A 17110-nucleotide genomic window follows, 5' to 3' on the forward strand; every position below is an offset into this window, starting at 1 on the left:
AGATTCATATGGCTCCAAAATGTCCTTCACTCTCAAGTCAGTTTCAACCAAAAAAAAGATGCGAATCTAGTGCCAAAAAGATGCGATCTTCATCGGTTATATGGTTTTTACCAGTAATACTGGTATCTGCTGATTTACGTTTTTCTCAATTTCATCCAATTTCTCAAATGCTTCCGGAGTTGTTCTGGTTAAAAAGCTAAATTTTTTTTGATTTTTCTTTGTGTAGCAGGAGTACGCATTTTGTGGTGATGTTTTAGCTATTTTGGAAAGCTTTTCATTTAGGGTAGCTGTCTTTTCAATTTCGCTTTCCATGTATTTATCACCTGCTGATGGTGTTCCTATAACCGATCCAAGGACTCTATAACCGTCTACCCTTGTAATATTTGTGCCTTCGAATAGTTTTATGGCGCTGTAAGACGGTTTTCTTTCACGATGAGTTGACAATTAGAAGGCTTCGCATTGCATCCGAAAGCCTTTCCGTGCACAACCAGGTTGTCCAGTATTGCGCCGAGACTCTAAAGATCACTTGCAGCGCTTCAATCATCTGCGTACCATTCTTGGGTGACACTTGGATTTTGCAGGAGCTTAATCAGTGGGATAATCCCAACTCCGTACATACCCATTGCGAGGGGATCACCTTGCATTGTGCCTTCGGTAGATGTCAACACGGTGTTAGTGACATAAAGACTTGAGGGATGTTTATATGAGTTGGCCAGCGCATGATGTAGTGCCGGACAAGTGATTTCTACATTTTTTAGAGCAAATTCTCTATTGAGCGAGTTGAAGGCATTTTCTGCATCAATAAATAGTATGGCGTCCGTTTCCGGTTTCATAAACTTGTTCCTCAAGCTGTGGATAGCATATTCGGTTCCACACTTTTGGCCTAAGCATAGTTGGAAATTTTTTCCGATATTTATAAGGTCTGATTTTATACATTGTTGATTGTTTTGCCAATTATTCTTTTCAGAACTTCGCCTATACCAATGGGCCGTACCCCTGGATTTTTGTCCAGAGGTATCAGGCCAGACGAACTTTACACCGTTGGGTTTTCAAGGAAGGCAACTTTACTTGCTATTGTATAGGATAAATTAGCCATTGATTGCAAAGCTCAATGGATGTCTTGTTGAAGTGAGTTAATATACTTCTCCATTCGCAGGGACCGTGGCTTCCATGCGTTTTCAGGGTTGATTTTCAAATGTCTAGGCATTTATTTAATCAAAAATAGAGGGGTGGTATGGCATTGTGTCTTCACTTACTTCGGTTATATAGTCTTCGCTGTTTTGGCCGGAGGGTCTTTTTTCTCAGGATACTAAGGATACTTTTGTTTTCTTGTCTGAAAGGCAGCCAATGGCGGCAGAAAGTTTGCCTGTACTCATTAGTTTATTTAATTGCTAAACTTCCTCGTTTACTTCGGACTTTTTCTGTTTTGGATGTCTAATTTGGAGAGCTTTCGCTTCAGTGAATTGTGGGAGAATTATTGCTGCTTTCATTGCGACGTAAGAATTTGTTGTTTCGTCTACTAATGACAACAGCTGCTGGTTCAGTAATTCTATGAATTGGATACCGGGCTTGTTCTTGCTTCGAATTCTGAAGCGCGATTTCCAGTTAATGACCTTTTTATATATGTCATATATTTTATTTTCAAGTTCTTGGTCGATAAGTTTCCAGGGGTCAAAGAGGGCTGTAGTGATTGCTGGGGGCGATGGATAAGATTGTGTTGCATTGGGCAGTACGTTTGTTTCACGTGTTGTCGGTGATGTTTTTTTTTTAGTTGTGATAGGGGTTTTGCTTATTGGTCTGTTAATGGAGCATTGCAAAGTTCTCGGGGGCGCATTGTATGCAGGAGAACCCATCGTAGTAAATTTTGCTGCTCTGTAGCCCGCTACATGAGACATGGATGCAAATGACACATCATATGCCTCCTTTTCGGAGGTGGCGTTTGCAAATACGGCAGTGCGTTTGATCGGCCATAATTTGGCAGCGAGGAGGATAAATCTATGGTCAATATAAACAAGTTAGCTGAGCGAGCAATAAACTAAAAAATTTTATTACCATAAAATTAAAAATGTATACCATTTTTACAAAACATATTAGCACTAAAACTAACATTAAGATTGGGGGAATTAATTCGGATTCTTGAGTGGTAAAATGTTTTAATAAGGCGAAACAAAGAGTTATTAGAAGCATCAAACTTTCTGTTTATGAAGTGATTATTTGCAGAGAGGAGGGTTTTGGGGATAATTAGCGCATTTGTGTTTATTTTATGAGTTATCAAATTTATCAAAAATTCTCCAATCATTTGCAAAGTCTGAAACCGTAGATCAGTTATCATTAAATCCGGCTACTATAGTAACACAATTCAGTTTCTGCGAGGGGTAGCGCGAGACAGTAGTGGCCAGGTCGGCTAGCCTTGTACGAGTGAACCGTGGCACCGGCATCTTTGGGGCTGCAGTACTTGGTCCTTGAGGTTCCTATTACCACTTTCCTGCTCCACTTGGGTAGCCACTTCGGCCTGTACTTCGGCACGGACATTCACTAAACAAGGTACAAAAGAGGCAAAACAAGAGAAAGAATAGATTGTACTATGGATTGTAGAGAAATGGACTTAAAGAACGAATAACAAAAAAGAAATGATAGCAATTACAACCTGTCTTTTCACGAGTGGAGATTCCGGCGGAGATGTCCGGATAGAGGGGGAGTATCGCGGCTTGATGAGCTTGTCTCTAAAATCCCGTACCGGGCCTTCTTCTCACAAGCGTATGAGCGTATGATATCACATGAAACTATTTAATAAGTTTATCACAACAATTAGGCTAACCTATGGTAAAAAACGGCAATTGGGAGAGTTTTAAACAACATTTGCCTGCTGTTTCGGTTTTCTAATTAAAACGTACATGTCTAAATCGAAATTTTGACTCTGAAACTTCCAGACAAATTAATTTTAAAAAGGTTAATTAATTTTAGAGGTTAAAAGTATTTTAATCTTAATAGTAATTTAGAGGTCAACTTTGATTGGCTAATTTTTTATCATGATAGTTTAGAACCAAATTGTATGTAAATTATTGTAAATAACATTTGTAAATTGATGTTTTATCGTCATTTAGATTAGTTTATTGTAAAAGCCCTGACGTTGCACATAGTTGCGAAAACGTTTGAAATTTATTTTTAGCAAAAATTTTCTCAATTTTACTTGTAAATTCGTTATAAACCAAAAATCGAACAGCTTAAAATTCCAACTGTTTTCCCATTAAAGGGCCAGTATGAATATTTTTAATGATTTTCATCCAAGTATAGGGAATTTTTATAGTGTTTTTTTTTATCGATCCGTAAAATATGGCCAATTTTCTTTTAAGTTACCGAAAGGTTTCATATTGTAGCAGCTAGTTCCCTGTTCCACAGCATCAACACCCTTAACACATGTGAGAAAAAGCAATACGAGAGCCTTGTTACGGCAATTTCTGGTTTTTCCCTTAATAACAACTTGCCGAACCAAAGAAAGAACCTCCGACGATTACTGGAAGACAGTCCACTGAAGGAGAAAAAAGTGGTTGTGTGGCACGACGTGGTGAACAACACCATTAGCAGCCACAGAAAAAAAAACTATCGCCCAGTCGGTGTCGAGGAACTGACAAAATATTTGAAGTCGAAGAAGCAGCAGATTTTGGCGATCGTTTATTGCAGAAGGGAAGGAACGCCCGACTTGTTTAGTCAGCTTCTCGGCACAGGAGTGCTCATTATTCCAGCTTTAAAAAGGCTACTCTCCAAGAGCAAGCAAAACGACCCGGGGCAGCTCAAGGAAAATTTGAAGCTGCACCAGAGTGCTGAGTTGGAGTTGAAATCTCTGCGGTTGGTAGTGGCACACAAAGAAAGTCTGTCAGCGCTGATTGAGTTAGACTATTTAAAATTCTTTAAAAAAGTTCAAGTGTCTGTACGTAGACTGAAGTTTCTGAGAAAATGTCTGAAAAACGATATAATACCGGAATTTTTCAAATTTAGGGTCCCCGAGAACGGTTTTTTTTCGGACCAAGCTGTGCATAATTTTCAATTTAAACTACTAAGGACTGAAACTTCTAGGTCAAAAGAGGATAGGAAAATTACGAGGAGATGCTAATGAAAGCAAAATCACTGGTGCAAAAAAGAAATTGACGAACAGTGGTGGGCATCCATTTTCCGCTTCGTGAGGCGTCAAGTTGAGGCAAGCTTAAAGACAACATCAAAAAACCATAGAAAAAGTTAGAAAAACTGTCCGAGAGACAAGATAAACTTCTTGGGGGAGAAATGAGCGATCAGTTAAGGTACTTGATAACATTGAACTACCTGGATGGGTATATGACGTGCTATCAATGGGCCCGATGCATCCCATTAGAGACAAATTTAACGAAACACACTTTTTGGCGGATATCAACTATTTCCTCTCACAATTGAAAAAATCAAAAAACATCTGGTGAAACGTTATTTGAAATAGAAGCCGCGGCAAAAGCATATGCAAAAAACGTAAGGCAAATCCCAAGAGACAAAGCCGTTGACAAAACGAGGAAATATCTCAAAGATAATGGGTTGCTGGCTGTGCCTTTTGAGAAGAAGGTTGGTTTTTGCATAATGAGGAAACAAACGTATGAATCAATTGGAATCCTTGTTGCAATCTGCTCAGTTTGCGAAAAAAGATGCAACCACTGATGAGGTTATACTGAAAATTGAGAAGGAACTTAACAAAGAATTACTAGCTATGAACAAAAGAAACGAGATAAGTGATCAGTTATATTCTAAGATGAGATCAACAGGGGGCAGCCCGCCCGTTTGTACGGTTTAGCTAAGGTACCCATGGATGAGACACCCCTACGACCAGTACTATCACTTCCAGGCAGCTCGTATGAGAATCTCAACAAAATGCTTGCAAAGTTTTTTGACAACATCGATGGAGCAAATATAGAAACCAATACTAAAGAGGCTAGAGAAACAATTGAAAACATTGCTCCAAATCCGGATGAAACCATAATATCTCTTGATGTGAAAAGTTTCTACAGCAATGTTCCCCTGAAGGCGGCAGCTGAAATTGCTTTACAGAAGCTGTACAGCCAAGAGTCTCCTCCTGAAATTCAAAGAGCAACCTGAGAAAAGGCTTTTGAATATGGCGGTCAGCAAAAAATATTTCACGTGTATCGATTCATGGTATGTACAAGTTGATGGTTTAACAATGGGCGCGTCCCTCAATGTAATTCTGGCAAACTTAAGGCTGAAAGAGTACACGTTTGCTCGAAGACAAGAAATACCAGTGGGAACGGAGGTACAGCAAGTTAATGACAAAAACGGCTTGTGCCCATGTTGCAGCAGAAAAGTCACATATAGATCAAAGCTGGTTGAATGCGGGAGTTGCCGAAACTGGTATCATCTAAAATGCGGAAAAATATCCGATGGCGTATACGCATCAACAACCGAGATATTCTGGTACTGTGAAAGCTGCTGCCGAGCTAAGAACAAGGAGAAGGATACTCCCCAGGTGAAATTGTTCCTCAGGTGTGTGGATGACATTGTTAGAACAGTCGGTGGTGAGCCGAGTTGTCTTCTCGATGCCGCCAATTCTCTTCATCCAAAATTGCAGTTCACTTTAGAGAAAACAATTTCCGAGGGTAATTTGCCGTTCCTGGATTTGAACATAAATGTATCGCAGGGTAGACGTGTAACTTGCAGTTGGTACCAAAAACCAACAAATACAGGGACTATACTGAATTATAGAAGCTGCGCCCCAACTCAGTATAAGCGTAGTGTTATCCAGGGCACTGTACACAGGGTTTTTAGGAGTACATCCAGCTGGGAGCAATTTGATAAGGCTATGGAAACTAATAGGGCGCAATGGCTGACAAATCAGTACCCTGAAAATCGGTCCGCAAAGTTGGCTTCAGACGCATTGTGCAAGATCATCGAGGGCAAGGGCAAGCTCCTGGATAGTGAGAGATGTTTGTTAGTTCAATCACCAAAGGATGTGAAGCCCCCAATGCTAATGGTGCAGTATAGAGGTAAACAGGGCCAATATTTTGCTAACAGGTTACGAAAATTAACTAACGTTCAAATGGTTTTCACCACAAGAAAACTAGAATCATGTTTACCATCACTGAAGTCAGCATTTTCTAATGACCTCAAGTCAAGAGTGGTTTATAAACTGTCCTGTAGTTGATGCACTTCCACCTATGTCGGACAAACTGTTCGACATTTGACCACTTGAATTGAGGAACATAAGAAAGCAGACTCACCGGTAGGCCTCCACATTCAGCAATGCCAACTTGAGGGAAATAGCGCAGTTCGTAGTTGGGAAATTATAGATAGGTCAAACAACCAAACGAAATTGCTAACTCTAGAGGCAAAACATCAGGAAGGAGAAACCGGGCTTGAACACGCGCGATGAGTTAAGGAGCAGGGAGTTAACACTGAAAATTTAATCCGAAAATATATTTGGTTTTTTATTTAAAATGTTCATGTCCAAATCGAAATTATGACTCAAAAAATTCCAGACAAATTAATTTAATTATTTTTAGAAGTTAAAAGTATTTTAATCTTAATAGTAATCTAGAGGTCAACTGGGATTGGCTAATTTTTTGTGATGATGGTTTAGAACCAAATTGTATGTGAATTATTGTAAATAACATTTGTTAATTGATGTTTTATTGTCATTTAGATTAGTTTATTGTAAAAATCCTGACGATGCACATAGTTGCGAAAACGTTTGAAATTACTTTTTAGCAAAAATTTCTTTAACCTATGGTAATTTAACACGGAAAATTTCAATGCATCTAGAAAATGTTTGCATCGCCCTTGGTTTTTTTGTTTATCAATATTTGTAATTAATACGTTAAATTGTCCCTCATGATAAACCTTATTCCATTAATATCTGACATACACTTGCCTGTTAGCAAATTATTTTATTTGGCAATTAAAGTGTTAATTTAGTTTTCTTTTTTTTTCTGTTTAGTCAGAAGGTTCTGCAGTATAAGGCGTTGTGAAGCTTGATTTTAGATTCATATGGCTCCAAAATGTCCTTCACTCTCAAGTCAGTTTCAACCAAATCTTTTGTCCCTTCCTTTTCCAACCCAAAAGTATTTGATCTCAAAATGTTGCAGCAATTTTTCTTGGACTACAGGAGTTGTGTCATAACAGGAGCTGGTATTTCCACTGAATCGGGCGTTCCTGACTATCGGTATGTCATATAATCTGATTACTTTACTTTTTGCTTTACTTCTTGATTAATTTTACGATTGGTTGGTGCAATGAAGTTCTTGTTCCGACCACTTCACGATGTGTGGAAGGAACTATGGCTTTAGGCGTTTTTTTCTGACTGATTTTGATTACCTCAAAGAAACTCAAAGGTTCAAGTGTGTTATAGTATAAAATCTGGTCCAAATTCGGATTCCGAAAAAATGGTCTGCGTTTTTTCCGAATTTACTACAAAATGTTTTTTTTTGACACTGGGAATCAAATTATCGCTCACTATTTTTTGTTTCAATGGCAATCTAATTATTGGGCTTCTCATTGCGGTTTGTTTCTCTTGCGAGAGCAAGTGACTTGTAATCGGGAACTAGACTTTTTACCGTGACCTACTTTTTTTGCAAATCTGTGAGAAATAGAATTTGATTTATCATGGAACCTCAACAATTTCTTGGTCAATTCCTACTCTTGGTCTAGTGGTAAAGCGCGGCTAGACCTTGTTTTTATATATATTAATTGGTTTTGTTTTCCGGGAAATGGATTTTCGCTGGCCGGCTTAATTTTTAAAGCCTGGAATTTTCTGAGTTTAATATTTTTTTTTTTTACTATAATTCGAAGTCGTTCTGTTTTTTTCCCCGTAAATTTACTGATTCTGGTTTTGTTTTCAAGCTCAAATTTTTTTGCCTTATTCATATCGCCTTAGACATCTGATAGTTCAGGTTTTTAAAAGAATAATTTTCTAATGATTTTTCTTCCGAACATTGAAAATCGGGAGGAACTTTGTGTTCGGGTGTATTTTAGTTAGTCTTTTTTTAAACTTTTTGTTTCTACGCAAAATCAAGGAACACAATTAATCATCGGATTGGGTCGAGTGATATTCCACATTGAAGCCCTTCCAGTCGTGATTCGAACTACTTTAAAAAGTTTTTGAAAAAATTATTTCAGATTTGATAGAAACCGGTTTGGAAATTTTGTTTTTTCATTTAATTTCAAGCTAATAAGGTGAGCATGGAGGCTTACGTTAGCTTATTTATGTTATTTTAGGCCGTGAAAATAGCTTTATTTATAGTAAAAAATTGTTTTTTGGAGTTTTTCAGCTCCAATTTGGGAATCAAAAATTCAAAAAACTTTCTGCATTTTTTTCGTTTTTAAGGTTATTTTTCTGTATGGACCCATATTTCTATGACTGTCGATTATGCCTATTTTTTCAGATCTTTTCATCACGCCACGCAGAAAAAGCTATACTAATTTGAATAAACCTTTTGTAATGTTTCACGTTATGGTCGGAACATTCTGTGCTACTTGCACAGTAACCGGCTTTCCTTGTTTACGTTTGGCGTGTTCGAGTTTTAACACTTGATTTCTCTTGAGGACTTTTTGGAGTTCATTTTTCTTCAGTATGTGTAAAATTGAAAAAAAAATCCCCGGGAAAATTGAGTTGTCAGATCTTCTTTTCCTGCTCATGTTTTGATGATTTAGTTGCCCTCTCACGGAATTTTCTTGTACTGTAACCCTTTTTCATTGTATTTGCAAGTGTTGTTGTTTCACTCCTGTAATATGTAATTTTGCTCTGGCTCTGACTTTGTATATTTTTTTTTCAGTGTTTTTTTTTCGCTTTAAAATTTATTCAGCGCAAATGGTTTTAGCCTACGGTATTTTTTGCTTTTATTAACTTATTTTGTGTTCATTGAAAACCTAAAATTTGAAACCCTAATTATTCAAAAATGTATGTCCAAATCTGGGCTCTTTTTCTTTTCCCCCCACCTGCAAATTTTTTCATGTAAATTTGTTGACCACATTGTCCGATTGCTATGAAAATATACATACAGACTAATGAGGCCATGACAAACATATTTGGTCTTCATACTCAACCTCGTAAAACCACTCGTTACACTAATAGATTTAAGGTCGCGTGAGGTGGGGGAAAAAGGAAAAAGAGCCCAAACCTGTTATGGCTTTTTTTAAACTTGGTGCGCCTTTACCCACGCTTTGTCAAATTTTTGACCGCTGGTTAGATAAAAAAAGCTTATTTTTTGCTTTAGGTGTGTTTCGACTGTTTTTCTTCTGCTTCATCTCTGTATTCAAGTTGAGTTTTTTACATGATAAATCGAGCCTCTGAATTTGGCAATTTCAATTTTTGTAGTTATCGAGCTCTTTCTGCCTTTCATTCAGAATAATGAACGTGTTGAGTACTCTTATATAGATCTTGCTGTTTTTTTTGTTCAAGAAAAAGTTTCAAATTTTCTTCACGCTCAGTTTTATATTTTCGCGCTTTGACTTGTGATTTTTTTTCGAGCTCAGTGCATTTTCTTTGTTATAAACTATCGAGCAGCAAAATTGTAAAGATCACGAAAAACGTGATCGACTTCTGATTTCGAAAATGGAAATTAATTCTCAGATTTCCCAGCGAAATAAAAGTTTTGCCTATTGATCCAGTTTTTCTCAAACGGAGTTAATTCTAACAAAAAAGTGTCCATCATAAATTGCTCTACAAATTCAGGGAGCTTTAGGGCCATCTATTTTTTTCTTCGAATTTAAAAAGTTGAAGGTTTTTCAAAAAACTATTCAGTTTTTTTTCTGTTTCCTTGCGTTCATTACCTTTTTTCAACTGTCAGTTGGCTATGTTTTAGTGATTGCGAAGTGCAGCTTTGCCTGTGGCATAAATTTTCTGTACTGTAGCAAATAGTCACAGGATTGTTTGTATTTTGGTTGTTTATGAACAAAGTCATGCAGATCACCCTATTTATCCGATATATATATTTTCTCAAAAATCGCGGCATTTCTCTTTAACCTGAATGAAATGCCGCAGAAAATTCTTTTGTCCGACCATTTGAAAAATGTTGAACTTTGTATTCGGGTGAGTTCTAGTTTTTTTTTGTTTTCTACGCTAAATCAGATAAGACAAATAATTATCAGAAAGTGTCGACTGATATATCATGTCCTTTTAGTCGTGATTTGAACGACATTAAAAAGAAAAAAAAATGTGTTTTTTAGACTATGGTCAGAACATGTGTTACTTGCACAATAACTGGTTCTCCTTGTTTCTGAAATTGTTTTAATTCCCAGCGGGTTAGAACATATTTGTTGAGTGTAAGCCTATTTTCTTAAGTGTTATCAGGTGGGTTTGTTTGTTCTCCTTTATTGTCGCAAGTTACCTGAGTTGAACAGGCTGCTAGGTGATTTAATCAATTTTTATGAATCGAAATTTGGGATGATTAGTTTTAATTTTTACAACTGTCTGTCCGCTGGCATTTTTGACCTTCGTAATCAAAAAAATTTTCAATGTATTCGTAAGACTTGTTGAAAAAGTCCTAGCGTCGCAGAACTGGCAAATTCTTAACAATTCTTTAAAAATGCGTTCAGATAGTGCGATTCAAATTATCCGGACAAAACCGAACAAAATTCGAACTTTCAAACGCGTTTTTCTCAAATTGGGTCAAGATTAGAGAAAACGTGAGGCGAATAAAAGTTGCTTTGATTTTAACCAAAATTTTTATGATGCAAATTTCTATGGGTCATTTTGGGTTTTTATTATGTTAATCAAGAATTACTGTAACACTATAATTTAAATTGATAAGAAAATTATATCAAAAGAAGCTTCTTACGCAGCTCACCAAACTTCCAGAAGGGTATATTCTCTTAAAATCTTTATAAGAGAACATAATTTTGCTTGAAAGCCAAAAATATCATTTTTACTATATGAAACTCAAAATATGTTTAAAAAATTCAACGTTTCGCGCACATTTTTTGAGATTAAATCCTGCCTGAATTTTGTTGAGCTGTGTAAGAGGCTTTTTGACATAACTTTCTTTTCAATTAACTTGGTTGTTTTAGCGTTATTTTTGATTAATTAAAAAACCTAAAATGACTCATTTATTAAATTGTACCGGAAAGTTCTGTTAAAATTCCAAGCAACTTTTGTTTCAGTTTTGTCTTATCTCCACCCAATTTGAAAAAAAACCGCATTTAAAGTTTCCAATGTTCGTTATGTCCGGATAGTTTAAATCAGCACTGTATTTCCATGAAGATGTTACGATGACTGAAATTTTTTAGTTGCTATTTTCACAAACGGAGCTTGTGCTATAATGCGAGAACACATTTTTCATGCACAGTTCTTTTGTTTGTGAGTTAATATTGACTCATTTCGAAATTAATATGGGTTCATAAAAAGTTATCTTGGCTTATATAAATTACACTCAAATCTATCTGTGTTCGTTATGAAAGCAAATACGGCCAAAAATTTGTCTTTTATTTTTGAGAGCTATTCATGTTGTAGCTTTAGTCCTTTTGACTGCTACTTTCATCTCTAATATCTTTCAAGTTCAGAGGTAGTGGGACTGTATGCGAGGAGTAACAGCAGACCTCTTCAATACAGTGAGTTTCTCAGATCCTCTGACGCGAGAAGAAGATATTGGGCCAGAAACTACGCAGGGTGGGGTCGGTTCAACTCGATCACGCCCAATGTCAACCACAAGATCATTAAGTAAGTAGTGGTTTCATTTATCTTTGTTCAGTTGTGAACTGGATTATTCATTGGAAGCTTATTTGTATTTCAAGTATAATTGTACGTCTGATTGTATTCAAAATAGAAGTTTGACCTTGATTTAATTAGTTTGTTATGAACCAGAAGTTTGCTGAATTGTAGAATCGAACGAACATGACTGTATGTTTAGCAAGTTGGAGAAAAGTGGCCGAGTGAATTGGTTGATTACGCAGAATGTTGACGCGCTTCACAGACTGGCAGGGTCTGAAAGGTTCAGCGAGATACACGGTTGCATGTAAGTTGTTAAGCTTGATTAATTGATTCAATCAGCATATACTTATTTACACAAGCCAGCTAGCAGGTGTAAGGTCATATTACGAATCTTGTTTTTCTAACCCAATTCACAAATATAAGTGCTCGTTCGATGGAACTTCTGCTGCATCGCATGCGAGAAACGTGCTACTCTTAGGTCGGTGGTTCGAATCCGTTGCAGCTGTTTTCAGAATTTTAAGTGCCGATCTGCCTCCGTTTTGAATCAAATTACAGCCGCCCATAACTTCTCCACGCCCGCTATGGGGGAGATGTTAACTTGGCTCTACGTAGTAGTTTCCAACCAATCAGACTAATTGGAAAGTTAAATTAGTCCGTGCTGTTTCAACCCGAAATAGATCCAGGAGTCCGATCTACTCTTAACTTATTTTGGGAGGAAAATAAGAACTTGATACAAATTTTTTTACCAAGTCCATCTGACATGCACATTTAAAATTGAATTGCAAAGGCTGCAATTTGGGGCTGTTTAAATGCTCGAAGAGATAATGCCTGATACCGTTCGAACAATCAGGAATCCTCTACCTTGAAATTTCAAATTGAACTAAGTTTTACCCATAATTTTAACGATACTTTGCGCTTGCGATCAACAAGTGTTCTGAAATTGTAACCTAGTTTTGTTTTCAGGGTAACAAATTATTTCACAAAAATGTGATGTCTTTTTTATTAAGGTGCTCAAATCAAACTAGTCTGAATCCTGTTTTGAAAATGCAGAAACGAATACCAAGAAAATTTTTAAAAGATACTGTGATGCCGTTCGGAACCTGATTATTGAAAATAAAAAATTCAGTCAACTTTTGAAAACCAGCAGCTTGCATTGTATAAGCATTGAAAAATTGTACAATTTCTTCAATGTTTTAAATGTGTATAAAAATGTGTTTGTTATTGATAGTCGACATCGGTTCAATGTTCATAGGATTTACAACTTCTACCTTTATGATAACAAAGAATTAAACGAGATTTTTTTAAATGAAGTATCGTGCGTTTGAAACAGTGCTCTCTAAGTTTCATTTTTTAAAAACCAAATCATTATCGCGGAGGTTTTTTATGTATATCTGTTAGTCTTTCTTGATGTTAAGTTTCAGTTTGCGTTTTGTAACTCGAAGCTTCTCTTGAACTTGTTAACTGGTTACTGCTGCTCAGATGGGTGTCCTCTGTCCAAAAAGCCTCGATTCAGTTCTACTTGTGTTACGGAGAAACTAGGCGCATGTCACATTTAGTAGAGGCAATAACCATCAAGTGAACAAGTTCAAGAAAATTGAATAAACTGGTTATAAGCGCGTACGACTACCGATTTTCAAGACCAAATTGAGCTTAATGCACTTATTGGCAAATTTATGATTTTCTGTGGTTTCTGTTGAAAGATTCGATCAATGTCTTTGTTAAAAAATTTTTCGTCCTGATGGTGTACATCAGTGGCGCTTGTTTGAAACGGTAAAAGTTAAAAGCGCAGAGTTAAAATCATTTAGTTTTTAAAAGTAATGAACGTAATGAGTACTCTCATATAGGTCTTGCTGATTTTTTGTTTTTTTTTTCAGGAAAAAGTCTTATTTTCGCGGCTTGACTTGTCATTTGTTCAAGTTCCGTGTATTTTCATTGTTAAAAGGAAGGCAAACTCCAGTATCGAACAGCAAGATTTTTCCACTATCGAACGGCAAACGTGATCGACTTCTAATTTCGAAAATGGAAATTAATTATCGGATTTCTCAGCGAAATAAAAGTTTTAACCATTGATCCAGTTTTCGCAAATTGGGCTTACTTTAACAAAAATGTGTCCATCATAAATTGTTCTACAATTTCAAAGAGCTTTAACGACATCCATTTTTTCTCCGAAGTTTAAAAGTTGAAGGTTTTTGAAAAAAATCAAGTCGTTTTTTTTTTCAGTTTCCTTGCGTTCATTACTCTTTTCGAACTGTCAGTTGGCTGTGTTTTACTCAATTCTCTTTTTGTCTTTCCTCAAAGACTTTTTTGAAATACAAAGATTTAAATAATTTGATGCCCAGTTTGTTATGAGACTTGTCACTCTGCTGGAATTCTTTCTAAATAAATATTTTTTGTAAATTTGCTTGTTTTAAGCCTAAAATTTACAATCTTCGGGTCAGTATGTTTCAGGTTTTTCATAGGAGGGCGATTCTAGGATTCTCTAGAGGGGAAGACGTTAAAAAATCGAAATTTGTGATGATTGTTTAGGTTGTCCAGATTGATTTCCTAGCTCTCTCAAAGCACCATGAGGAGACTATTTTAGTCAATTTGAATGCCTGGCGCGCTACACAACTCATAAATAGCAATACAGGCACCGAAGGTGCGTTAGAAAATATTTAAAGCTGATTGATTAAAATTTGATATCGTAAAATACTACTAAAGGGGTCGCTTTGGTTGATCAGGGGTTCGGTTGGCTCCCTTGCGAATGTGTGTCAAGGGCTCTAAAATTTCGAGTTTGTACACTTTTGAAAGCAAGTGTCTTGCATTCGGGAACTAGAATTTTTGCCGTAAACAACTTTTCTTACACATTAGAAATTATGAAGTTGCTTTTGTAGTGAGCCTTAGCAATTTCGAGACCTTTTCCAAGTTTGCTTAGAGGTAACGCTGATGCTTTTGTACCCTAACGTCTCGGGCTCGAGTCGCGGCCGGACCTTGTTTTATTTTTCAGCATGTATGAAATTGGATGTTTTTCGGGAAAAGTTGAATTGTCGGACTTTAGTTTGTCTGCTTATGTTTTGTCGGCATAGTTGCCACATCTTTGATTTGCTAGTGTAAGTTTCGGTCAAGTTGGATTCCACCGCCTAAAGTGGTCGAATCAGGCACTAGTTCGCCTTTGAATGGGCACTAGTGCCACGGCACTAGTTCACCTTTGAGTCGGCAAAGTTGTTTTTAACATAACATATAAGCCATATTGCAGCAAAACTGAAAGAGCGTTTTTCATTTTTTGAAAAGTTAAATGGCAATCAGTCGCTTTTCGGACATCGATATTCCGCTGATACATATGTCAAAAATTGAAGGTCTTAAGTTGTAACTTCATCACAATCAGATAGGTTTATTAAGTTTAAAATAAATAAATTGTTTATAGGCCGAGTGAAGGTCACGGAAAACGTGATTTTCTTTTTTAAATTCGAAAGCTGAAAATGATTCAACAGTTTTCAATCATACTTTTTTGGTTTCCTTGTTCTTTAAACTGTTCCACCTATCTGGTGGCTATCTTAGTTTTTAGGAAGTTATGAGCAGTTGACCGTGCTTGCCTGAACGTGCTAGATAATTTTAGTTTTGTCAAAAAATGCAGATCTAAACAAAAAAGTTGTTTTAGGCATGAAGTGGAGTGTTTGAGTTGTGAGAAGTTGTTCGCAAGAGATGATATACAGATCAAAATTAAAAGAGAAAACTCCGAGTTTGACTTTACTATTTTGGAGATATCAGCGGATGGCGATGTGTTCATACCAGGTACTTGAAATAGCTAAATTCAAAAAGTGTTAATTGCTATTTTTTCTTCCTTTTTCACATTAAAATTTGGTATAAACGCATAAATTTTTCGTCAATAATGAGTGCGATGTATTATTGAAAACCTTTATTTTTCCATTCTGGTCAATATGTTTCGGCTTGCTTGTTATATCAACTTATTAGCCTCTTTTGGCGTCGCTTGATGCGCGAAAAGTTTTTTGTGTGCCCATTTGTGTGTGCGCGCGTGAGTGTGTGTGTGTTTGTGTGCGGGCATGTGTGTGTGTGTGTGTGTGTGTGTGTGTGTGTGTGTGTGTGTGTGTGTGCGTAATATATATATGTGTGTGTGATTGTGTATGAGGCTATGAAGTACGTTAAGTTTTTTAATTACTTTTGCGTTAAAAAAAATCGGCTCAAATAATTTCTACTCAGGTTCTTTCGGCTTGGTGAATTTTGTTCCGGTGCTGATTTGGCATTCTATTTTTTGAGCAGGTTGTTTCACAACTATCTTCATTCATTTTGATGGATCTCGTTGTATCCCAAGTGGTGCGAAGCTCAGCTTCGCCTGTGTTGAAACTCTTTCTTTTCTCAAACAATGCACCGCCAATTCTGAGCTTATTGATTCAATTAAAAGAACATGGTGTAGAGGCGTTCCATACGTAGACTTGTTAACCCTATTTTTTTTGTTGTTGAAAAGCAGGTATGATTTAGGAAAAATCTATTTTCCGAAATTTTAGTTTTTTTTCAGAAGTTTTTCCACTTGAAAACTGCCCCGTTAAATCTGATATTGAGTTCATTTAAAAGAACGTGAAGTAGGATTTTAATAACATGAGAGACATTTTCCTTATTTCAATAGAAACCTTTAAGGGTATGGGTTAAGACCATTTTTTTAATAAATTTTGTAAAAACTCCGTAATAGATTACGCAAATTTTATTATGGCACCAGTTTTTTTTTCAGCTCAACAGGTGGTCAACCAGCATTTTTTTTGCCTTAATTGCAGCCGGTAATTGACGTTTTTTAAATTATTAACAGTAATCAACGTATTAATTACTCCTACGTAGGCCTTGGTGATTTCGTTTTTTTTTTTTTCAAGAAAAAGTCTTTACCCTTGCGATAAGCAAGGGTATTGCAGTCGGGTACTCGACTTTTTTCCCGTAAATAATTTGCTCATAGGACTTATTTCATCTCCTCGATTTCTTCATCTTCTGACATACTCATTTTTTGATTATTCAAATAAAACTTTATAATTTTAATAGTAATTAGGTAAAACCCTTTTCAGGTTGTAATGGTTTTTCAAAAAAAAATTCTCAATTTTTTTCGGGTTCGTGGTTTTGTCATAGTTTCTGTCGGTTGATTGTCCGGTTTTTGAACAGCTTCTTAAAAATCTGATAGGGGTTTTATCGGCTTACTTTCTAGAGCGTGTGTTTTGTTCTAATTTAAACGTTTTTTTTATAACTGAAAGTTCAGAAATTTATAAAGAAGTTTTCGTTTCTTTTTTAAATATATTTTTTTCCAGTTCAAGTTGTAGAGGCTCAGTCAAGTTATGTTGCATAATTTCTAGGGCAATTATATTTGCGTGCCTTTATGTGTTTCAGATTCGATGAGTCCTAAAATTTTTTATAAAATTTTTGTATTTTTTTATGACAACAGTTTTGGTTTCGCCTCAAACAGGT

The 17110-nt window shown here is 36.2% G+C and overlaps 2 protein-coding genes across 3 annotated transcripts in view; both read left to right on the forward strand.

The window, feature by feature from the left end:
• Positions 1-17110, forward strand: part of LOC134847000 (IST1 homolog) — a 541764-nt gene that overhangs the window by 450530 nt on the left and 74124 nt on the right. The window lies entirely within an intron of this gene.
• Positions 1-17110, forward strand: part of LOC134847002 (NAD-dependent protein lipoamidase sirtuin-4, mitochondrial-like) — a 500142-nt gene that overhangs the window by 450530 nt on the left and 32502 nt on the right. The window contains exons 2-5 of the mRNA XM_063864481.1: positions 7006-7189; positions 11519-11680; positions 11871-11975; positions 15309-15442. Of these exons, the coding sequence (XP_063720551.1) occupies positions 7026-7189; positions 11519-11680; positions 11871-11975; positions 15309-15442 (565 nt within the window). The 5' untranslated portion in view covers positions 7006-7025. The remainder of the gene's footprint in view (positions 1-7005; positions 7190-11518; positions 11681-11870; positions 11976-15308; positions 15443-17110) is intronic.

Source organism: Symsagittifera roscoffensis, chromosome 5, assembly GCF_963678635.1.
Source record: "Symsagittifera roscoffensis chromosome 5, txSymRosc1.1, whole genome shotgun sequence".
Classification (NCBI taxonomy): Eukaryota; Metazoa; Xenacoelomorpha; order Acoela; family Convolutidae; genus Symsagittifera; species Symsagittifera roscoffensis.